The following is a 25,831-nucleotide window of genomic DNA, read 5'->3' on the forward strand; positions in this document are numbered from 1 at the left end:
TCAGCAGTTCATTCTACAGCAAGACAATGATCCCAAACATACTGCTAAAGCAACAAAGGAGTTTTTCAAAGCTAAAATATGATTAATTCCTGAGTGGCCAAGTCAATCACCCGATCTGAACCCAATTGAGCATGCTTTTTATACGCAGAAGAGAAAACTGAAGGGGACTAGCCACCAAAACAAGCATAAGCTAAAAATGGCTGCAATACAGGCCTGGCAGAGCATCACCAGAGAAAACACCCAGCAACTGGTGATGTCCATGAATCGCAGACTTCAAGCAGTCATTGCATGCAAAGGATAAGCAACAAAATACTAAACATGACTGGGTGGGGGGTGGGACACCATTTATAAACACTGCTGTACCTACATGGTGAAACCAAAATGTATAAAAATGGCCTTTATTAAAATCTGACAATGTGCACTTTAACCACATGTGACTTTTTTCTATTACAAATCTTAAATTGTGGAGTACAGAGGCAAATAAATAAATGATGGGTCTTTGTCCCAAACATTACGAGGGGCACTGTAAATGAAAATATGATATGGGGCAGTTAGTCCAGAACATTGGTGACTGATTATATTAATACATATCATCAGAAAACTGATCCTGAAAGTCCTCTCCCGAGATATTGTGGAATATACATCAATGCTTGCCACCATTTTATGTGTTCTGGATGATGTCAATTTAGGCTTTGGCTTCCATGGTTTTATATGATTCAGTAAAGAGAGATATAGGAGGTCTGGAGAAGATCAGCCTATTCAACCTGGAGAGGAGAGTTTTTTGGGAGATTTAACTGAGATCATCATCATGAACAAAAGTTGGTCTTTGTGGGTTACTTTTACTTCCCCAACTGGGACTTGCTCAGTGCCAAAGGCAGAATTTGTTAGGTTTATCCACAAGGTTTCTTGAAAGAATGTGTGGGCAGCCCAACCCGAGAAGGAAACGTACTGGACCTTGTGTTGGGAATTGAGTCTGGCCAGATGATTGGTGTTTCAGCGGAAGAGCATTTTTAGGATAATTATTACAGTTCTGTGTGTTTTAAGATTGTTTTGAATAGGGATAAGGCAGGACCTTGTTGGAAGATACTAAATTGGAGTAAGGAAAATGGTGACGTTGTTAGGCAGGAGCTCTGAGGATACACTGGGAGCAATTGTTATTGGATAAGTCCACATCTGACACATGGGAGTTATTTTAAGGTCTGTTGATCAAAGTTCAGGATTGCCATGTTTCAGTAAGAAGGAGGGATAAGGATAGCAAGGTAAGGAAACCTTAGATCAGTGATTCCCAACCTGGGGCCATATGGCAAATTTCAGGGGGGCCACAGAAACATTTGGGGATTTAGGGGTCCACAGGTTCAATGAAGGGGGCCACTTTTTTCCGCTAATAATGTCAGGGGGGGGGGGGGGGGCACAGAAAAATTAAAGAGCCCAAGGGGGCCATGAACTAAAAAAGGTTGGGAGCCACTGCCTTAGATGACCATAAAGGTTGTGAATTTTGTCAAAAAGAGAAATAAAGCACATGTAAGGTTTAAGAGGATAAAATCAGATAGGGCCTATGAGATATATAAAGAAATGAGGAACTTGAACTTGAAGAAAAGTGGGCGACTTGAATTTCCAAAAGGTGTCTCAAAATGGCTTGGGCAAGTCGAATTAAAGAAAATCCCAAAGCTTTTTAAACCTTTTTTTCAAAAACAAGAGGGAAACCAGGGAGAATAGATGGCTACTCAAGGATGGAGAAAGGAATTTGTGCTTGGAGTTAGGGGATGTAGGCGAGGTACTAATCCAGTACTTTGCATCTGTTTTCACCCAGGAGAGAGACATGGTGGACAGTGAGATCAGTGTGGAGAATATTAATATGCAAGGGCAGTTTGAGATTAAGAAAGAGGAGGTTTTGGGGCTCTTGAGGAGCAATTGGTGGATAAATCCCAGTGCAATTACGATCCTGATGATTCAAACAATGGCAACTTGCTTTCGGTCAACATCATCGTATTCATTAAGCAACCAATAGAAAATGTAATGAATAATCCAGTAAGACTACTCCCAAATGCACAGAGGATTCTCTCACAGGTTCTGTCAGAACTATTGCCTTGTATCCATGTCACCATTATTTAGCAGATGTGCAGCTGTTATTGGTAACAAAGCTCTCAGCACAACAATTATTATTGAAACCCAGATGTGGCTGGAATTGTCCCTGATGCACAATCTTATGATTACAACTATCAGTCATGACAGTCTAGGACAATACTTTGGATAGAATTCTCACTGAGAGAACATTCTTGACCTAAAATTAGGATATAAAGAAGTTTAAAATGTAATGGAAAAACGTGCCACTGATCTGCTGTTACAACTGCAAATAGCTGAAGGGCAAAGCAGTCTGGTTGGCGCATCAACAGCGTCTGAATTTGTTTTTCATCCCATTTATCACCAGCACTGCAACAATGCATGCTTACTTCAGTTGTACTTTCTGACTATTAGCTGTACCAGCAAGATGCACAAGATCAATAAAATCATGATAACAGCACAAACTGGAATTTCCCCTCTTGGCCTTGCATGATTCTGACTCCGATATGTAACAATAATTTTGCACTGAAGGTTGCAGTTCCATACTTAATATTTTGGTGTCTTACATGATCAGCCATTATTGATTTTCAATACATGCTTTAATGCTATCCAATTTAAATAATATTTTGGTAATAGTTTTGAGTTATGATATTCTCCCCCCCCTCGGCTCCTGTTTAAAGTTCAGATAGATGCTCAGAGCCTCCTGATCGGTTAGGCAGTTGTAGATCAGTTACTGCACAAGCCTGCCAAATTTAACATTTTCATGGTTTCTGTTTGCCCTAATCCTGAAATCATTGTAGTTTGCTCCATTTTTCAAAGTTGCTAATAATTACATATTATGTATTTTGTTGTGAATGGAATTATGTTTATTCACCTTCATTTTGTGTAATTCCAGAAATAGGTATTTTTTGTACTGCCATTAACAATGTCATCTGGTTCCTCTGGTGGGTAATATAATTGATAAATAGCTAATCTTTATCATTTGTGAGTGAATAGGGCTAGATGAAGTTGTTGATATTCAAATGGTATCCGGGAATTCAAGACTATATATTTAATGTGCTGGTTTTATAAATTTGCATGCAATACCATAGATAGAGAGAACTCTAATTGTGCTCATGTATGGGGTATAGTTTGAGAAAGATGTGGTTTGGTCATTATTTGGGCTGTACTACCTGTGTATCAAATACTTTTATGTTGTAAAGTGAGATTTTACATTCATATATGAGTTCAACTTTGGGATGCTGCAAATTAAATACCTTCTCATAGATAACCTCTATTATAGAGTAGTACATGCAGCAGACAAATCTGTTTGTTTAAGAGAGCTGACCAAAGCCCAATTTAATATCTGAATTGAAAAATACTCCCAACATACTCTTGAGGTGGAGTTTTAACCAAAACTTTTGCATTTTAGTGTCTGGAGTGGGAATTTTTCTCAAGCTATACCCCATACATTGAGAGCAATTTGGAGAGCACAGTTCACAGTGGGTTCATTCAATCAAATAAAGAATGTGTGTTGAACGTAGTTCCTCTTGCCTACCTGCATGAGCCTTGTATCTTTCTTTGTGCACTTTATGTTAGGAGCCCCTACTCTGTCAAGGCTTTTGGAGGTCGGCCTCTCGCAGTTCACGTCACCTTTCGTTCCCTTCTCTACCATCAGCCGTGAGGCGCCACCTCCAGTTAAACCCATGCAAATTCTAGCTGACCAGGTGTATTCAGCCACCACCGCAACCATGACGCAGAAGAGCAGCAGGACAGGTCTGTCACTAGGCAGTCTAACCAACAATGCCAGATGTTTAAAGAAAAATACAAATCCTGTTCCTTTTAAAGATTGTCTCAAACATCTGCATTTGGATATTGAAGAGAAATATCGTAAAAGCCGTGGAATTTAAAATATGAGGGTCAAATTTCCTTTGCTTCAGTGATACAACGTGAACTCAGATTGGACAAAAAGCAATGATATTAGAAGTTATCTTCTTAAATCTGATTCTCAAACAAAGCAGCGTAAATCTGCCTTTACAATATTTTTCCTTGTATTTCTATCTTATAGATTTTGTGTAAAATGCCTTTGGTACCATCCTCACTAAATTTTTGCGCACATACTATTGAAAATTGTGCGTGCATGACGAATTTTCTGAATTGGGGAGACCATGAGGAATAAGAAATAAGAAATGCAAGATGGTGCTGATGTGTTAATATAGACACATATCATGTGGCTTGGTACAATAATATAACAATGACTCTTGTTTTGGGCGAGATGTGGATTCAGAAAGAAGTTAGTGTTTCGGTTCCAAAAAGGAATTGGAAGTGGGAACCATGCCTGGGCCTTTGTCCGTGGAGTGTTATGGCAAATTAAATAGCTTCATTGAATGTGGGGAAAGTTTGTCTTGCATAAATCAAAGCAAGACTTTGAATAGTGGGATGGATTATATCGTAGAAAGTGCAATATAAAGGGTGGTGCTCCACTGACGTACTTTACAGCCCATCAAATATTGTATATTGAGGGATGCAGTTTAGTCTAGTTTAGAAATACAGCGTGGAAACTGGCTCTTCGGTCCACCGAGTCAATACCAGCAAACGATCACCCCACCCGTGCACTACAACTATCCTCCACACTAGGGACAGTTGACAGAGGCCAATTAACCTACAAACCCGCACACCTTTGAGATGTGGGAGGAAACCAGAGCACCCTGAGAAAACCCATGCGGTCACAGGGAGAACATGCAAACTCCATACAGACAGCACACATAGTCAAGATCGAACCCAGATCTCGCATTGTAAGTAGGAATGTTACAAAATTTTGAGATTTTAAAATTTAAGCCTATAATTTATCCCATCAGATAAAGCATTAAAAGAACTTTAATTTGATACCCAATTCACTTTCATATCTTCAGTATTAAAAAGGTTACGATCATTTTCATACTCGGAAATTAGCATCTTGTTCCCTATTGCTTTTCCATTAACTTAACACAAAAGCTGTGATCGAGGCCAGTCAATTGACATAAAAGCCCATAACTTTCTTAAAAATCAAGAGAACTGAATGACATTTTCAGGTATTATAGCTTGAAGCATTCTGAAACAAATATGATACATCTTACTTGGATGGTCTGAAATTAAAGTATATAGTTAGTTAATTACCTAATTAAGTAGCTAATTACAAAATTAACCGTTGTGACGGAAATAGTAATAAACATCCAGACTGCCTTAAATTCAAAAATGTGATATTCTCAAGATCAGAACTTTAATATTATTGTAACGTTAAAACAAATAGTAAATACCCAACAAAAAAATCATATTCATCAGTGTCATCAAATAAATTAAATTCATCTAAATTCAATTATTAGGTCTAAACATCTATCCCATTCTTAAGAAAAGGCTAAAAATTATTTTGTAATTAGCCAAAGTGTCCAAATAACAAACTGATCCCATTCACACAAGAATTCACAATATAACATGATGTTTAAATCTCACTTTGTCATGAATATCTATGTCAAATGGAAGGAATTGAATGTTTAATTCCCATAAATTTTACTCTGTTGGTTTATAACACTGCAGCAGGCAAGGGCCGTTTTGCACAGACATGTGTTCAAAATCCACGAACATCCACTCTCAAGATAATCAAAATCATTATTTTTTGCACAATCATGTCATAACATCTAAATTTTCTATATTTTGTGTTATTGTCTATCCATGATCAATATTTTCATACTAAACATCTAACTGAAAACTATGTACTGTGGAAGTTTTTAGTCAGATAAATAGTATGAAAATATTCCACATATAGACAATAACACAAAATATAGATGACTTAGATGTTCTTATGACAAAAAATAATGAATTTGATTATCATGAGAGTGGATGTTTGTGGATTTTGAATCGAATTGTGGCCGCCGGCGTGATTTTACTCTCAGTCACAGTCTCACAGCCACAAAGACACGGCCGATAATGGGGGCTAAATAACATATTTCACATCAGGAGATTGAAATGAAATTACACTAAAAACTAGATAAGATGTGAAATAAACGATCTACCTTTTGTTTTGTCATACTCTTGCGATCCTTGATTTTGAAGGCGTTAGAACTTGGGTCTGACTTTAATCCAGTGATTCAATAGACCCAAAACTTAAAAAAAAAAAAAATGGCAACGGGATCACACAACAAAATTTCTTCATGAGTTTTTCGTACGAGCAAAGCTCTCTACGACAACCAATAAAAACCTGCATTTTAATCACCCGCCCCCTACAGCTTCAGGCAGTGCGCAGATCTGGAGCGCCACTGATGGTAGGAATTTGTAACAACGCTACTGTAAGGCAACAACTCTACCCCTGCGCCACTGTGCTGCCCTAATTTACCAATTAATGCAGAGCAAATATCATTCTGTTAATAACTAGGTAATCTATGAAAGTGATGTTGATTAAGGGATAAAACATCCATAAAATTGGCTCAATGCAAAAAATGGGGAGTACAATTGGGATAATTCTCATACTCTTAGTGCTATAGGATTTTTAAATCTTTGTTTTGATTTTTTTTAAATAAGCTTTAGTTTAAGGAATAAAGAGACAAACTTTTTTAATTGGGCAGAGGATTCGGAAATCGGATGTGCAAAGTGACTTGGGACTGCTGGTGCAGGATTGTGAGCAGTTTTAGGCCCCATCTCTGAGGATCTGCTGACAGCGGACAGGGTCCTGAGGGGGTTTCTGAGAATGATCCCGGGGATGATTGGGTTAACATGAGGAGCGTTTGATGAATCTGGGCCTTTACTTGCTGGTGTTTAAAGGATGGTGGTGGATCCCATTGAAACCTACCAAAAAATGAAATGCCTACAGAGAAATGTGAGGTGTTGCATTTTGGGAAGTCTAACATGGGCAGGAAATACACATGTATGGTAGGGCTATGCGGAGTGTTGTAGAGCAGAGAGGATCTAGGAGTGCAGCTGCATGGTTCCTTAAAGACCGTGTCGCAGGTAAGGTGGTCAAAAAGGCTTTTGGTACATTCATCTTCATCAGTCAGAGTATTGAGTATAGAAGTTGGGAGGCCATGTTGCAGTTGTAAAATATGTTGGTGAGACCGCATTTAAAGTATTGTGTTGTCAGTTCTGGGCACCATGTTATAGGAAAGATGATGCTAAGCTGGAAAGGGTACAGAGAAGATATTCAAGGATGTTGCACGACTGGAGGGTCTGAGCTAGAAACATAGAAACATAGAAATTAGGTGCAGGAGTAGGCCATTCGGCCCTTCGAGCCTGCACCGCCATTCAATATGATCATGGCTATAAAGAGAAGTTGAGTTGCTCTGTTTTGAGAGGTCTAGTTCTGCACTGTATCACTCTATGACTCTACATACAGTGTACATGGGGGGATGTTTCCAGTATTGGGGAAAGTCTAGGACCAGAGGGCACAGCCTCATAATAAAAAGACACAACTTTAGAATACAGATGAGGTGGATGGTGAATCTGTGGAATTCATTGCCACAGACGGTGGTGGAGGCTTAGTTGGGTTAGTTTAGAGATTTAGTTTAGAAAAATATAGTGTGGAAACAGGTACTTTGGACAATGAGTCCTTGCTGACCAATGACCTTGCTGACCAGTACACTAGTTCTTTCCTACGCACTAGGGACAATTTACCGAAGCCAATTAACCTACAAACCTGCACGCCTTTGGAATGTGGGCGGTGAAGGGAGCATCGGTCACACAGTCACAAGGAGAACGTACAAACCCCGTACAGTCACCACCCGTTGTCCCATTGTGCACTTTTAAGGCGGAGATTGACAGTTTCTTGATTAGTAAGGGCATCAAAGGTAACAGGGAAATGGCACGGAGAGGGAAAAATAGATGGCGGAGCAGTCGATGGGCCGAATGGGCTAATTCTGCGCCTATGTCTTATGGTCTAGTATCTTAACTGAAAGTTTGCTCTTTGGACAGTGTAGCAGTTCCTCAAAATTGCAGTGAGCCAATATTGTCCCTGGATTGGGACTTGAATCTGCAGCCAATGGCACCCATTTGACTTTGTTCTTTGAGCAGGGAGGTTTTGAGCTGGGCAATATTATGGCAAAAACTGTTGACCTTTCTCTTTCTGAGCCCCTTAAATTTGCCCGTCTTTGAATAGGAACACTTAACTTCCATGTGGAATCATGTGGCTGATATATGATTTTCAATAAAGGATCCTTCACATTGGTCTGTGAATTATATTTGAAATTTGTTTCTGATTATATAACCTATTTTGCAGGATAATTTGTCAGTAAAAGAGCTGTGTTATCATGTACAGTTCTTGTTGTATGGAACTTTGTTCCTTTTGCTGGAAATATAGTACTAGAAATATTTTTGTTGCTTGTTGCTAAGAATTAATGGAGGCCTGGGAAAATATAAAATTTGAATTATATAGACTTTGATGGTTGGAACTCACTGAGAAAAGATAATGAACGTAATATACATCGATACATTGAATAAAAAGCAAACTGATGTTAAATTTATATATAGTCAAGCGAGTGCATTGGAATTATATTAGTTTGAAAAGGGAACAATCAAGGAAGAAATGAGGAATAATAGTTCTGAAGAACTAAAAATAAATTGAGTGCATTTCACTCGCACCGAAGAGGTTGAGATTTAATGGCAATTTTCTAAGTTATTGTGAATTTTATTTTAATACATAATTTTGAGTGATTGGCTACAAATCGGTAACGAGTATAGTCTCAATAAAATGAAAAAAAGTAGAAGAAACATTAATTTCTTGCAGCATTTAAACTGGGAACAAAAACAAATGCTTTTGCTTCAGTGAAGTCCTGTAAGAAGACAACAAATAATTCGAGTCTTAACTGAATTTAACTTCTAGGGCTCCCATGGTAGGATTAGAATTCGGGGCTCTGATTGTTGGTCCAGATCCCCAGATTACTGGTTCGGTAAGCAGTTAAACTACACCTTTACCATGACATAACAGGGAAACTAATAGAATAGCTGAAGTGCTGGAACAGGGATAGATATGATGATTGAAATGATCTTGTCCTGTGCTGTAGTTCCTTCGAATAAGCAAATGTTGTCTCACTAATTAACAGAAAGACAAGAAATGCTATCCATGGCTGTATTTATCAATAACCTGATGCATAATCATTCTAACTGATCATTAGCTCTGAATTGAAAATTTTTAACAAAAGGGACAGGACTTCAGGAAATTATAATGTTGAATAAATAACTTTGTGAGCAGTGGATGGTGTAAGATTGAGCGGTCTAAATCTTCTGGTGGCGATGGTGTGCAGATCGGGAAAATTAAAGAGCTGGAAAAAACACATTGTAAAGGAAGGTAGACAAAAATGCTGGAGAAACACAGCGGGTGAGGCAGCATCTATGGAGCGAAGGAAATGGGGAAAGGTTCGGGTCGAAACCCTTCTTCAGATTGTAAAGGAAATGTCTATAATAGCTTCTTTATAGGTAAAATTCAACAGCAACCATTCTAGGTTTCTTAGTAAAACCCATGCTTTTCATTGAAGTGCATCATACACACTGGATTTAAAATTCCTACACTGACACTGTTCTGAATTTGAAAGAACACTTGACTTCCTACACATCAAAAGAAAAGTAAAATCAAACCATCGCTCTCACAACTTTTGGAAAATCTAAAATCTTATGATTACGGTTCACATGTTGTTTATGTGAAATAGTGTTTACAGGTGCATCTAAGATTATTTCCAAGATTTCTGCTTCATTTCAGCCTGATACAACCTTTTGGTATTCATTAATTTGTTGTTGCTTTTTGGGACAATCTTTAACTGCTTTAGGGAGAAGGGATGTGTGACGTTTCGGGTCAAGGCTGGGCTGAATTGAACCTGAAGAATGGTCTTGACCCGAAAAGTCACCCATTCCTTCTCTCCAGAGATGCTGCCTGTCCCGCTGTTACTCCAGTATTTTGTGTCTGCTAATCTCAGTTGTTCAACAGAAAGACAAATGATTAAATACCATTCATTTCCACCCAGGAAAGCAGATGGAGAGAGAATTTCCATTGACTGTTCATGAGACAATGATGGGCAACTTTTGGGAGGTCTTTAGAATTATTTTGTCAGCCCAAAATGTAGCTCAACACTGCAATCGAAGAATGTACCAGGCAACAAATAATCTGCAGACTTTCTTGATAATACCCTATTGAAGTTAATTAAATAGGCGAGTAGTTGAGCATAAAACTCTTATCTTATTAATAACTGAGATGCCCCGAGAATTAAATCTATGCACTTTCTGGTAAACTGCAAGCCTGTTTTGCTTTCAGGTAACCAATTGGTTCACAGATAAATAGCTAAACCAGGTGAGAAGAAATCATTGCAATATTCTATTACATAGTGTTTGGTGAGTGCAGTAATTACCCTGAGAATTTATTTTCCATTTGTTCAAAGTTCCATTTTGATTTTGCTCAAGATTCCAAATATCAGGTTGTGATGCTAATTATGTTGTTAAATCGTGTAAGATGTCCGTTTTGCAGGATGTCTGATTAGAATTACAGGAAATATCCTGTTATAAGAAAAAATAGTTGTTGAAATTGTTCTAATGTTTGGAGAATAATTGTATTTTCCGATGTTTACTTCTGCAGTTGAGGAAACCACCATATGTGTTCAGGTAGAGAGCTGTGTGGAGCAGCCAGCTCTCTCGGTATCCGGGGAACTGTCTGGCTTCTCGGTGTTAATTGACTCTGGTGAAAGTAGGTGTCTACCATCCGGCACTCTGCAGATCGCAAGACAAAGAGAGAGCATTGCGGATCAGCACCGGTCAAAGCAAGTTGAAGGCAATACAACAGTATCTAATTATACAGATGTACTTAATTTGGGAAATCCTGCAGACATTCTAGCAATTATTGAAGAAAAGGTAAATAGTTTTTCAAACAACATCATAATATTATTAATCCCTTGAAGCTCTTCCCCACTTGTAGAAATCTCTTTGGTATGGTAGCTGGTTGTTCAGCTTCCAAACCTCTGCTTTGATGCATTTGAATGGCTTAGACAATAGACAATAGGTGCAGGAGTAGGCCATTTGGCCCTTCGAGCCAGCACCGCCATTCAATGTGATCATGGCTGATCATCCACAATCAGTACTCCGTTCCTGCTGTCTCCCCATATCCCCTGACTCCACTGTCTTTAAGAGCTGTGTAATCTGGGAGAAATTGTGACTGAGAGGTCAGTTTATGCCATCTAATGGTGCAACAAAGTTCCGTGACTCAATTTAGGAATCAAAATCTCTTTGCAAGAATATGTTTCTATTGGCTTCCTTTAGGAATTACTACATTATGTAGGCTTCTTGGAAGAACAATAAGAAAATGGACGTTTATACATGAAATCAATAGGAATTAGGAGCAGCTGATAGATCATCTGTTATTTTTTTAGGTGGAGGAACCACAGTTGATTGATGTTCCTACTGATGTTGGAGAGCAGCTAACAGCGACAGAGGAAAATTCTGCCTCCCTGTTTCAGACGGAGCCGATGATAAAGGAGGAAACTGAAGAAATCGAGCAACAGGCTCACAAATCAGACTGTCGACCCAGTGATGAGAGACAGATATTGGCTGGATTGGACTCTACAGACAATTTAGTTATCAAGATTAAACAGGAATTGCCAGATGAAGGAGAGGAAGAGCAAGAACAGGAAGAAGAGTCAATTTTAGGACATGTGCAACAGATGGCAAGTGCAGGAAAAATGGCAAATTTTCTAGGCCTGAAATCCGAGGTGAGATGGTGGAGAAAGTTTATGACAAATTATATGTCTTTGTATTTTAATAAATATATATATAAAGGATATTGGAATGATACCAAAAGTAAATTAATATATTGTTTACAATCTTCATTTCTGCTTTGCGAGCCCCCACTCCCTCATCTTTACTATGGACGTTCAGTCACTCTACATCTCCATCCCCCACCAGGAAGGCCTTAAAGCCCTCCGTTTCTTCCTCGACCGCAGAACCATCCAATTTCCCTCAACTGACACTCTACTCCGCCTCGTGGAGCTGGTCCTCGCCCTCAACAACTTCTCCTATGACTCCTCCCACTTCCTCCTAGTCCAAGGCGTAGCTATGGACACCCACATGGGCCCCAGCTATGCCTGCCTCTTTGTTGGGTATGTTGAATAATCCCTCGCCCTATCTCTATACTTCCCTGACACACTGGCCCTATCCCCGAACTCTTTCTCCGTTACATTGATGACTACATCGGTGCTACGCCCTGCACCCATGCAGAACTCATGGACTTCATCAACTTTAACACCAATCTGCATTCAAATTTACTTAAACCATCTCTGACACCCCCCTCCCCTTTCTTGATCTCACAGTCTCCATCACAGGAAATAGACCAATGACCGAAGTCTATTACAAACCCACTGACTCTCACAACTATCTCAACTACACTTCTTCCCACTCTGCTTCCAGCAAAGACTCTATCCCCTACTCCCAATTCCACCGTCTACGCCGCATCTGTGCCCAAGATGAGGTGTTTCATAATAGGACATCCGAGATGTCCTTATTCTTTAGGGAACGGGGATTCCCCTTTCCCATCATAGATAACGCCCTCACTCCTCGGTACCTCGCAGCTCCGCCCTTGCTCCCCCTCCCCTTAGACGCAACAGAGACTGTTTCCCCCCTAGTCCTTACTTTCCACCCCATAATCCTCCGCAATTTCCGCCACCTCCAACGGGATCCCACCACTAGCCCTATTTTCCCATCTCCACCCCTTTCCGCCTTCCGCAGAGGCCATTCCCTCCGCAACTCCCTGGTTAACTCATCACTTCCCACCCAAACCACCCCCTCCCCAGGTACTTTCCCCAGCAACAGCAGAAAATGCAACACATGTCGCTATACATCCTCCCTCAACTCTGTCCTGGGATCCCGACAGTCCTTTCAGGTTAGGCAGAGGTTCACTTGCACCTCCTCCAACCTTATCTACTGTATCCATTGTTCAAGATGTGGACTCTTATACATCGGCGAGACCAAACGCAGAGTGGGGGATCGTTTCGCGGAACACCTTCGCTCAGCCCACCTGAACCAAACTGAACTCCCGGTTGCTGGACACTTTAATTCTCCTTTCCATTCCTACACAGACCTTTCTGTCCTCGGTCTCCTCGATTGTCAGAGTGAGGCTAAATGTAAATTGGAGGAACAGCATCTCATATTTCACTTGGGCAGCTTACAGCCCAGTGTTATGAATATTGATCTCTCACACTTCCGTTTGCCCCGGAATTCCCTCTCTCTCTCTATTCCTCCCCCACCCAAGACGCACCAGCTTTTCATTTTCACCCTACAAACAGCTAACAATGGCCTGTTTCCTTTATCATCATTACTTTTTTTACATATCTTTCATTTCATTGTTCTTTATCTCTCCACATCACTGTCTATATCTCTCGTTTTCCTTATCCCTAACCAGTCTGAAGAAGGGTCTCGACCCAAATCGTCACCCTTTCCTTCGCTCCAGAGATGCTGCCTGTCCCGCTGAGTTACTCCTGCTTTTTGTGTCTATCTTCGACTTAAACCAGCATCTGCAGTTCCAACAAATTGATTACAAAATGTTGTGTTCAATATTAAAAATATTGGAAAATGGTTAGCAATATTTAGGAATAAGTAAAAAATAGTGTCTGCCTCTCTTGAAACACACTGTATCAGAGTAAATGATAAATTTACCTTCAGCTTTTGAGAAACACTGGCAAATGTATTATGTGGTGGTAGGCAGTCTTTTTGATGATGTTAATTATCCTGTGCCAGTGGTTTAATCCAATAACATTAAATAAAAATGAAAATGCTGAAAATGCTCAGAACACCAAGCAAAACCAGTGTGGAGAGAGAGTGTGTTCATATTTTAGGTCAGTAAACATTTAGTAGAACTTTTTCCAGAAATGTGATTGTTTATTTGAGATATTGCTATATTTTTCTTCTCAAACAATGAAAGAACAGTGGTCGATGCCAATTAAGTAATGTGCAGCTCGGAGGTGACATGATTGCGTCACTTTGATCTCCATGCAGGAGTTGATGAGCCTTGGAGGAGTGTTCAAAATATTACAGCCAATGGTGAAGTTGACAATACTGAGTTGAGAGTGGGCATGAATTAAACAAAAACCTGGATTGTATTGAGCTGCACTAATCTTTTTATCATTTCAAAATTTCCCTTCAATTTTGGAAAACAATTTAAAAAATTTCTACAGATGTCATAGCTCTTCACTGAAAATTAGGTACCCTAATCTCGTTGGCCCATTTTGTAAAGGTTGATTTCTGTCACAATAGGCACTGGGACTGGAACACGTTTTGCCGAGGGGCACCATGCGAAGTAAAAGTACATCTGAGGAAACTACACATCCCCTGCCACGGGGCACTGCACGAAGCAAAAGTACCTCTGAGGAAACTGGTCAGATGTCTCCGAGGAGCTTCACACAGTGCAAAAGTACTTCTATTGAAGTGGGACCATCTGAAATTGTAGGTCAGTGGAATAGGAAGTGAGTGGGACTCGTTTGTAATAAAAGATCGTAAATAAAACTCCAACCTAATCTGACAGACTTAATCATTTTCTCCATATATAATAATATTTAACAAAATATTTAATAATTTGCTAAAATTATTTACTGTTTCGTTTTCTCCTTCCCCTCTCCCCGACCTACATTCACATTGTCCGGTTATCTCTATTGGAAATGTATCAGTGGTCATCAATGGTAACCTTTGTGGACTACCATACCCCTCCCTACTTCCCACCATCATCTCCCGATATAGTGATGAATCTGAATAGATTCATTCCAGGCATTTGCTTGCGTACTATCATGTGTCACTTGTGTTTCATTAAAGAGAAATATCAAGGATTGTTCATCTGTTTTTTTTCATACTATCACAAAGCATTCCCCCCCCCCCCCCATGGAAAGGCAACTAATCTTTGCTCAACCGCACTGCCCAACAGCAGTAATTAAATAAGGATTGGTGCAAATAACCTACAAATGCAATATAACGCCCTGTATTTCTAAGCCACGCCACAATCAACCTGTGCCCCGCCATAGTAAACTATACATTTTGTATTAATGTTATTGATTCTTATCAGTAAAGTTTTGCAATCTTGAGCAAGAGAATTTTCAAGTGGTACACAGATTGATGGTGATAATCTTTTCAGCAGATCACAGTTTTATGTATGATGCTATTATTATTTGTTCAATATTAACATTAATGCAAGATTCCACTTTGCTTTCAATCTTTAGATGCCACAAAGGAAGAGACCCGATTAGTTTTAAAGGGTCAGATCAAGGTACTGCTCATCTGTTTTTATTTCAGTTGATGTGATTGCGGATGTGATTGAATCTGTAAATTTGTATTGTAAGTTTACTTGGATTTATATACACTGTGATACAGAGAATGGCTTCATGAACTGATCTTATAAAATTGCTAAACGTTAATATTTCCTTTATTACTGAAATCTGTTGTTGTTTTGTTGCATAATATACAAATTTCAGATGAATATTTTAGAACATACAACGGTACTGCACTGGAACAGGTGCGACCAGGATGCCAATCTCACTGCACAGAGTTGGTCTCTCTTCATTTCCTACATGTTCATATGCCTGCCTAAATACCTTTAAAACATTGCCATTGTTCCTGATTCCAGCACCTCTCCTGGCTATATCTTCTGGGCACCTACCTCTCTAAAAACCTTACCTCGCACATCTCCTTTAAACTATCTTCATCTCATCGTAAACCTATACTTACAGTTATTCGACATTTACACCCTGGGGAAAAAAGATTAATTAGCAACCCCACTATCTAGAACTTTAAATACTTCTATCATGTCACTTCTCAGTCTCGCGCAGAGAGATTGTTCCTCCAGGCTGAAGAATTTGGACCAGGGATCACAATCTCAGAAAAGGGGCTAAGATGAGAAGAAATTTATCTTACTTAAAGGGTAGCAAATTCTTGGAATTGCTTATCTCAGAGGGCCTTGGTGGCTCTGTGATTGTTATCATTCAAAAAAGAGGTTAATAGATTTTTGGATATTATTAAGGGAATTGGAATGTGGGAATAGTGCAGGAAAATGGTACTGAGGTTGAAACTCAGCCATGATCTTGCAAAGTGGAAATCATACTTGGAAAGGTTGGGTGGGTCTATTCCACCTCTTAAATCTTGCATTAATAGTTGAAGAGCAATGCAAGCAGAGAGCAGGAATAAGTTGTTTTGTTCAGCAATGCTCAAAAATAATCCGTCTGGCTGACTAAAATTTATTTTAATCTATTTTCATCTCGGATTATTGTTAGGTTATTTTTCATTGTAATAATCTACCTATGTAAAAACTATCCAAATATGAGAAGTTATGCAAAAGGGCAGAAAGGCGATGGAGAAGCGTTTATGTTGTTTGCGATATATGTTGAGATAAGGTCAAGCACCGTGCTGTTCTCATTGACGAGAATGTTATTTGTTTGCAGCTGCAGGAGATGCTTATTCCCAAAGAGGAAGATGGAGCTAGTGAAGCTGCCAGTGTGGATGAGACCAGGGAGGAGGAACCAAATGAGATTTATATGTCAGAAACTGATAACGAACCACCTGTCAGTGAAAGTGACGATGGATTCAGTATTCACAATTCTCATTTACAATCATCTGTCCTTGCTGATTCAATCCCCAGCAGCCCTGCTTCCTCTCAGTTGTAAGTTTACAAACTTTTTTTTACCAACTCTTGAAAGGAAGTGCAAAATATACTGGTATATGCAGCTCAACATGACTACATTAATATTTAGTTTAACCCTGCACAATAGATCTTTGGTCATCATTATAAGTGTGTTCTATACTTGCAATGGCAAAAATGTATCTTTCATATGTAGGAGAGTAAGTTGAATTCACCTGTTGCTTCTAATCCTTTTTATCGATTTAAGCAGTTAAACAGTCACATATTAAGTAGATGCATTTAACTCCACTGGTGGGTACCTGAAGAAATCATGTTCCCGTGCACCTTAGAAAAATAATCACATTCATCTTTTTAATTCTTTTTTCTCATTGCATTGCCACATTTAGATTATCGTACAACAAAATGGTATATAGATTTTCAGAATCTATAGAATTTTAGAAGATGCCAAACAATGTTTCCAGAGCTGCCTCCTTCAAAACTGTAGGATGCAGATGATAAGATCCTGTAGATGAATTGCCTTTTGGATCCATTAATTTCCTCAATGCTTATTTTTTTAACAAATGTGTTTCTTGAACTCCTCATTCATGCTAGTTCTCCACTATTTCTGGAGATTATCTGGGCCTTTGGCTGCTATAAAAAAAAGTATATTATTTGCAGTACTAGTTTACAAGTTATAGTAGAATTAGGCCATTCGGCCCATCGAGTCTACTGCCATTCCATCATGCCTGATCTCTGCCTCCTAATCCCATTTTCCTGCCTTCTCCCCATTACCCTTTACACCCGTTCTAATCAAGAATTTGTCTATCTCTGTCTAAAATATCCACTGACTTGTCCTGCACAGCCCTCTGTGGCAAAGTTCCAAGATCAAGATTCACTTTAATTGTCACGTGTACCAATTAAGGTACAGTGAAATTTGAGTTCCACAGATTAACTACCCTCTGATTAAAGAAGTTCCTCCTCACCTCCTTTCTAAAAGAATGCCCTTTAATTCTGAGGCTATGACCTCTCGTCCTAGACTCTCCCACCAGTGGAAACATCCGTCCCACATCCACTTTGCCTTTCATTATTCTGTAAGTTTTATTACTGCCATCTATTTTAGAAGTCTAACTCTGTTTACCTTGCTCACCATCTTTAGTTCAGTTTGTAGTGAAGACCAGGAAGCCATACAAGCTCAAAAAATTTGGAAAAAGGCTATTATGCTCGTGTGGAGAGCAGCTGCTAATCACAGGTTAGTGCAATTCTGCAATGTTATCTCTACTTGAAGGGAACATTTACAAGCAATAACCCTAAAAGAGTCATTATAATCTGTTGACAATGAAGGTTAACAATAGCATGACGAGAGCCTTTAATGAAAGAAATGGCATCAGTTTGGTAAATTTATTCTCATGGTTAATTAGTAGGAATGATGGAATCAGAACAGGATTTCGCTAATGGGTGATATTTTGAACACATTGGAGAAAAAGTACCACACTGCTGTATGAATCCCAAAGATTCTGGGCGGGAGAATGCCTGTAAATAGATTTGTCCTGCTTTTTGTAATCATGACAAAATGTTGAGTAATTTCCTTGTGTACCAGAATAGCATGGCTAGTTCTTAGTTTTATTCTGGAACACCTCTTCAGCATTGCAGCTCGGATGTTAGGCCTTTCCTGTATCTACGCCACTCTGTGACACTGGAAATTCACTTACACTAACATGTAAAGTGAATTTAATTAACTGAAGATAGTGTATCTTCATGATGAGGCAAATCAGCCTGCAACTTCTTGATGAAGATGGTTGCAAATCTTTCAACACTAATACATTGTGTTCTGTCATCAGAGAAGTTACAATGCTAAAGTTGCATGCTTCTTGTAGTAATTAGAGTAATTGAGTTAAACAGATGGAAACAAGCCCTTTGATGTAAATCTTCCATACTGACCAAGTTGCCTACCTGAGCCAGTGCCATTTGCATGTCATTGACCCTTTTCTATCCTGTCCAAATGTCCTTTAAATGTTGTGATTGTACCGCCTCTACCATTCCTTGCAGCTCATTCTACATATCCACCATGTCCTTCGTGACACAATTGAACCTCCCAAGTTCCCTTCAAATCTGTCCCCTTTCAGCTTAAATTTATGCCTTCTTGTTTTTAGACTCTCCTACCTTACTCTAGGAAAAAGACCATTCATTGTCACAGTCTGAAGAAGGGTTTCGGCCCGAAACGTCGCCTATTTCCTTCGCTCCATAGATGCTGCTGCACCCGCTGAGTTTCCCCAGCAATTTTGTGTACTTTCCATTCATTGTTTCTATGCCAGTTATAATTTTATATCGCCCTGTAAGGTCACTCCTCGACCTCCTATGCTCCAGGGATAAAAGCTCCAGCCAATCCAGTCTCCCCTTTTAACTCAAGCCCTACGGCCCTGGTAACATCCTTGTGAATCTTTCCTGCACTCTTTCCAGCTAATGACGTCTGATTTATAGCAAGATGACACAATAGTCCAAGTGCTGTTCCACCATACCCCCGGGTTTCTCAGTCCTATAACACTCACTGGGGCTCTGCCATTTACTGTATAAGGCCTGCAATGGTTCACTTGTTCGTGAATTCCAGCTTCCATTTCTTGACCCACTTTCCCAGTTCACTAGATCCTGTAGGAATCATAAATAAACTTCTTCACCGTCTGTTACACAATCAATGTTGGTGTTATCTGGAAACTTACTAACCACGTCAACTGCATTCTCATCCAAATAGTTAATATAGATGACAAACAACAGTGAGTGAACCCAGCACTAATCCTTGCAGCACAAGACCTACAGTTTGTAAAACAACCCTCAATTATCATCCTCTGACTTTTATTAGGTTCAATTGTTCAATTGGTTGTCAGATTGTTTAATTCTGTTTTTGGCATGCTTCTTTAACTGCTTAACATGCAAGCAGTTCTATGCAGTAGCTTCATTGGGTTGGCAACTTGGTGTGTCTGACACTTTAGGCTTGCTTTACTCATTGAACCAGAGATGTTGGAGAGGAGATTTACTGGGTCACGAGTTACAAATTGTAGTGGAATACAATATGCTACTATGACTGATGCTCAGTTTTTGAGTTTCTGGAACTGATCTGAACATAGAAACATAGAAAATAGGTGCAGGAGTAGGCCATTCGGCCCTTCAAGCCTGCACCGCCATTCAATATGATCATGGCTGATCATCCAACTCAGTATCCTGTACCTGCCTTCTCTCCATACCCCCTGATCCCTTTAGCCACAAGGGTCACATCTAACTCCCTCTTAAATATAGCCAATGAACTGGCCTCAACTACCTTCTGTGGCAGAGAATTCCAGAGATTCACCACTCTCTGTGTGAAAAATGTTTTTCTCATCTCGGTCCTAAAGGATTTCCCCCTTATCCTTAAACTGTGACCCCTTGTTCTGGACTTCCCCAACATCGGGAACAATCTTCCTGCACCTAGCCTGTCCAACCCCTTAAGAATTTTGTACGTTTCTATAAGATCCCCCTTATTACATTGAGTAGAGTCGGTGGTGTCGTTTGGCATCGTGAGGACGCTACTGGTCACTCCTTCCCACAAGTTGTGTGCTTGTTGGGTTGGGAATGCATGGCAGTATATTTAATAGACGAGTGCTGATCACAGAACAATGTTGATGTTTTACAACATTTTCTCTTACTGTTTCAAATATATATTCTTTGTTTTTCAGATACGCTAATGTATTCCTTCAACCAGTAACAGATGATATCGCCCCAGGATATCATAGTATTGTACACAGGTCAGCTTTATGAACAAGCATAACAAATTCATCATAGTTCTGCAGGTTTTATAAAGTGATTCTTGCGATTAGTCCTCTCTCTCGAATACAACAAATTATTTGGTGGACTTGCCCAGTTTAATGTATTTTCTATTTTTGTATGAAATTGGTGATAATAATACTGCAGAATTAACTGAGACTCTGAAAGCTTTGTGGCATAAAGTTATATGTAATGCCAAAATAATTGAATCCTGCAGAATTAATTTTAAATCTACTGATGATAAATTGTTTTATGTTGATATTCTGTAAATCATCACCCTTTTCAAGGATCTTTTCAAAAGTTTACTTATAACTATTATTATAATCTATGATAATATGTTATAATCTATGAAAGAAATCTGCAAAGCACGGAACTATAAAATGTAAATCTCTAAAATTGCTCTAACATTGGAATTTGCAGAAAATTATTTCCATCTTATAAGCAGTTTTTACACTGTTTAATAATTGTCATCATTTTTACAAGGTGTAATGGTTTCGTTATTTCTATAGATTAATTTACAAAACTCTATGATCTCAAGCGTAGGGTCATTTGGTTATATTACAAAGACATTAAAAAATGGACACCCATATGTACCTTTGTAAAAATTCATATTGTACAGTTTTAAATATGCCAGTATTAGGAATCATAACTTTTAAGGTAATACAGTATCTCAGAGTAATATAGCAGTTTTGAGATGTGTGTTTATGTGCAGAACCCTTCCTTGAGTTTATATCCTTGGCTCCTCTACACATTGCAAAATGAAAGTGCAGAGCTTCAAATGTTGAGAAAATAATATGGTCTGGAACCCGACAAAATCTATTCTGGTTTAAAAAATGAGATAAATTAGTGTCATTCCGTGAAGATACAGCTTGTTACATCAATGACTATGGCTGGAATTGTAATTTCCCCACAAAGAATAATAAGTGCCGTATAGAGAGAGGACTCTCACTGACTTTTTTTCCCCCCCGTTTGAGCCCAGGAGTCTGAAAATCACAAACGGGATCAGCATTCATTGAGAGGAAAGCATTTATTCCAGCTTTATATGTAAAGATTTTATCGGTTATGTGCTGGTTGGATGATCGCTAATACTGGATATTCCTGTGCTATCCTTTTAAGATTAGCTTGCTTGAACCAAGAAAGTCCTAACCTTGATCTGGCAGGTCCCATGTAAAATTAACTTTTTTAGCCTCTGCCCAATTATACATATAATCCAATTTGCATTTATAAACTCTGATAATTCAATGGAAAGATTTTCATTACATCAATTGAATAATGCTTCATGTGTCTCCTAAAACCATTATGTCTGCATTGGAATTCAAAGCAAAGTCTGATTCTCCTATATCCTATTGTGGACATTGGACTTTTTCTATGGAATTGATGCGTTACAATGCTGAGAACTATGCTCTGCACTCTGAATTTTCCCCTTTGCTCTACTTATTGTGCTTGAGTTTGGTTTGATTGTATTGTGTATGGCATACCTAATCTGCTTGGATAGCATGCAAAACAATGCTTTTCACTGTACCTCGGTACGCCTGGCAATAATAAACCTAAAACCCCAAGCAAGCATTTACTTCCCTCTTCTTAAACTTAGAGATAAATTAATAAAATAATTGAGTGGATAAATAAGTGGGTATGCATTTTAACCTTATGTTAACTGATGTCAGTAACAAAAATATTGTGCACTGAATTAACATGATGTTGTCTTAAGACGCATTTATGCACAAGAATATTTTACGAATGAGACTGTCGTGAGAGATGATAGATTTCAGCCAGCTGTCATTTTCATTGCCAGAGCATCTCAAATATTTATAAATAAGTACTTTTTGACGTGTATATGTGTTGCCAAGACATTCATTGCAGTGATTATCTGTCCAGGAAGTGAAGATATATAAAAGGTCAATGTTCACGAGATTTTAAAATATTCTTGAGTTTCCATTTTAGCTTTGAATCAGTGTGACCATAAACTGTAAAGAGAAAACCAAGGTGGGATTCCAGTAGATGAAGAGATTGATTTTACCATTGACATTGGTGCATCAGAATGAGCTGAATATAGTTTATTAATAATCCCAAACCATGTAATATTAAGATACAGCTAGTTGAATGTCTGTTGGAGCCACAGAAAGTGATTTCCATGCTAAGCAGCCAGAAAGCTCATTAAATGCTATATTTCAGGAAATCATTACTTGGCTAAGTGGTTCTAAGAAATTATTTGTAGTGACCACTGTTTCCATTTTTTTAGACCAATGGATTTGTCTACAATAAAGAAAAATATAGAGACTGGTTTAATTCGCACAACAGCAGAGTTTCAGCGGGACATAATGCTGATGTTCCAAAATGCAGTGATGTATAATAGTTCTGATCATGATGTGTATCACATGGCATTAGAAATGCAACGAGATGTCTTGGAACAAATTCAGGTAGAACTCTCTCAACTTTTAATATTTCATATAAATGTAAATAATCAAATTATGAAAGTTAGTCTGGACCAATCTAAAATCAAATGCTTTTGCTGCAGTAGATGTAAGATTATAAATAATGTTATAATTTGTCGTAACTCCTAAACCATACTTTTTAAGGTGGAACTCTTGTAGTTTGTTATCTAGATTACGAAATGGATGTGAACAGAGGAGGTATAATCTTAGCTGCACAAAATAGGCGGTGTTGTCAATAGTCAGGAGGGTTGACCAGCTACAGAAAAATGAGTTGGGAAGATGGGCAGAGAATGTGAAATTGGGTATTTTGGAAGGACTAATAAAGCAAGCATTTATGAAATGAATGTTAGTACCATTAGTGAGGAAGAGAAGGACATTGGTGCGCATGTCCAAGGATCTCTGAAGTCAACAGTGCAAGAAGATAAGCTGGTTTGGAATACTTCCCATTAGTTTGTACATAATATAAAAACAGGGAGGTTGTGGTACAACCTTGCAGCACTGTGGCGCGGTAGTAGAGTGGTGGAGCGCTGGAGACCCGGGTTCGATCCTGACTACCGGTGCTGTCTGTATAGAGTCTGTACGTTCTCCATGTGACTGTGTGGGTTTTCTCTGGGTGCTCCGGTTTCCACCCAGGTCTCAATGACGTACAGGTTTATAGGTTAATTGGCTTCTGTAAATTGTCCCTATGTGTAGGATGGAGATAGTGTATGGGGGATCACTGGTCGGCACGGATTCGGTAGGCCAAAGGTCCTGTTTCCACGCTAAATCTAATCTAAACTAAACTAACCTAAGCAATATAAAATGCTAATTAGGCCTCAGCTAGAATATTGTACGCAGTACAGCAAATATATGATTGTACTGGAAAGAGTGTAAAGGAGATTCACTGCATTGTTGACTGTGATGGAGCTCTGAGGAGAGGGTGAATAGGTTGGGATTATTTTCTTTAGGGTAGAGAAGACTGAGGGGAAACTTGATTAAGGTATAAAATATTTTGGGGGTGCATAGAAGATGTAAAAAACAAGAAACTGTCTCCCTTTGTGGAGGTGTCTGACCTGAGGTGCTAGGGTACAATAAGGAACAAGAAATTTACAAGGTATTTGAAAGGGTAAAAAACACCTTGAGGTGAATAAAAAAGAGCTTGAGGAATGATGAGGCAGATACTCTCACAAGATTTAAGATGTTGACGTGCTTGAAAACTTAAAATGCCGTGGTATTGTTATCTCAGCAGTAGACCTTGCACGACTTTTGTAGCCTTGTGACTTGGCTATACCAGGTTTGGCCAGCACAATAGCCACAAAGGAGAAGTTGAGAATAATTTCCTTTACTGATTTGTAAGCAAAAAAAAGTAATGGGCCTGTCCCACTTAGGCAACATTTTAGGCCACTGCAGGAGACTGTGCAGTCGCCACATGTTCGCGGGTGGTTGCCGGGGAGTCGCCTTCATGGTACTGAGGAGTTCCCGCATTCTGGGAACTAGTCGCGGCCTCATTATGATTGCCGCGAATTTTTCAAAGTGTTTAAAAATTAGCAGCGACTAGAATGAAGCCGCCATGGAGAGTAGCGAGAATTATCATGCGTAGGTAGGTCGCCAGGTGGTCCTAGTTGGTTGCCAGGAGGTCGAAGGTTCTCTTTGGTTCTCATAGGTCGTAGCTGGTGCTGACCAGTGAATTTCATTGGCTCATTGTGAAAAAAAACGTGAGCAGTAGCTTTCAGAACCAAGGATAACCGACCGGTAATGTTAATGTCTGCCGAGCCTCACAGCCGTGTATCTCTGGCTTCTTAAAAGTTGTCTCTACTCCTTCTCCCCCCTCCCCCCCCTCTCTCCCCTTTCTCCCCCCCCCCCCCCTCTTTTAAAGGACTTACAGTACACTGTGCTTTTTAGCTTCTTAATAACAGCGCCAACCTTCCTATTCATCGCGGTCTGTGTCTGTATCACATTGGCTTTGCACCATGTGAATTTCACTCAGACAGTGCTCCCCCCGCTTACTCTGTCCCCTGCGTACATAACGGGCTCGTGAAGGAAGCGAAGTGTTTGTGTGTGTGTTCCACTCTGGCAGTCGCCGATCCAGTTGCCGGTATTTCAGGTGACTGCCGGCAACTTGACAGTCACCGGCAGTCACCTGAAAAATCACCTAAGTGGGACAGGCCCATAAGATATACCAATATGATTGTAATTAGATCAATATATGCCTAGGTTTTTTTGACATTTTTGTTTGTTTATTGATCATATTAGTGTAACGTAAAATCAACTTGAATGTTTTACTTCCCTGGTTACTGAATGGTTCCTTTGTTAAGTAAATAAGCATGTCTTAAGTACTTTTTTCCTGAATTGTTAGTGTAAGTTTTGATATTTTCTCTGAAAGTTAATGCAGATCATGAAATCAGTATTGCAACCACGTCAATGTCTGGTCAGTAATTTATGTCGGACAATACTTGGGCACACAAATCAGTGTTCCATTTGTTGTTTTACTCTAGTACAGTGAATTTAATGTGTCAGAAGTCACTCCAAGATCCCTTTCATTATCCCTATGAAAGTTCCTTTAATCTCCCACAATTTGGAAAAATGGTCGAAAATGATAATAGAAATACAATATAAACTTAATAAATGAGTGGTAATATTGGTCTTCTTTAACTTTGTCAAGCTTCACCTTCCTTTGATATTTTTGTTCCAGCAATTCTTAGCCACTCAATTGATAATGCAAACCTCAGAGTCTGGAATCAGTGCTAAGAGTCTACGGGGGCGTGAATCAACAAGAAAGCAGGATGCTGCAGAGAAGGTCAGTCAGAAGTATTTGTGGAGAGCCGGAACCATCACTGCCATTTGTGTTGAACCACAAAATCTGTGCTGTTATTTAAAAAAAAAAAACTTTGCAATGAATTAATTATTTAGATTTGACTTGATTTGGAGATCCCTGGACATCATTGTCAGTTGTATATTGTACGGGTAAACAGTGGTTTGGGGTGGAATTTTGGCTCTA

General features: G+C 39.2%; 1 protein-coding gene across 3 annotated transcripts in view; it reads left to right on the forward strand.

Annotated features, from left to right (window-relative positions):
* The window catches only part of brd8 (bromodomain containing 8), a 100,417-nt gene that overhangs the window by 27,120 nt on the left and 47,466 nt on the right, over positions 1-25,831 (forward strand). For all 3 annotated transcript variants that reach the window (XM_033040337.1, XM_033040338.1, XM_033040339.1), the window contains 10 exons: positions 3,640-3,816; positions 10,625-10,896; positions 11,412-11,750; positions 14,287-14,479; positions 15,240-15,286; positions 16,455-16,672; positions 17,787-17,879; positions 20,335-20,403; positions 22,662-22,839; positions 25,526-25,630. In XM_033040337.1, coding sequence (XP_032896228.1) covers positions 3,640-3,816; positions 10,625-10,896; positions 11,412-11,750; positions 14,287-14,479; positions 15,240-15,286; positions 16,455-16,672; positions 17,787-17,879; positions 20,335-20,403; positions 22,662-22,839; positions 25,526-25,630 — 1,691 coding nt within the window. The remainder of the gene's footprint in view (positions 1-3,639; positions 3,817-10,624; positions 10,897-11,411; positions 11,751-14,286; positions 14,480-15,239; positions 15,287-16,454; positions 16,673-17,786; positions 17,880-20,334; positions 20,404-22,661; positions 22,840-25,525; positions 25,631-25,831) is intronic.

This window comes from Amblyraja radiata, chromosome 22 (genome assembly GCF_010909765.2).
Source record: "Amblyraja radiata isolate CabotCenter1 chromosome 22, sAmbRad1.1.pri, whole genome shotgun sequence".
Lineage (NCBI taxonomy): Eukaryota > Metazoa > Chordata > Chondrichthyes > Rajiformes > Rajidae > Amblyraja > Amblyraja radiata.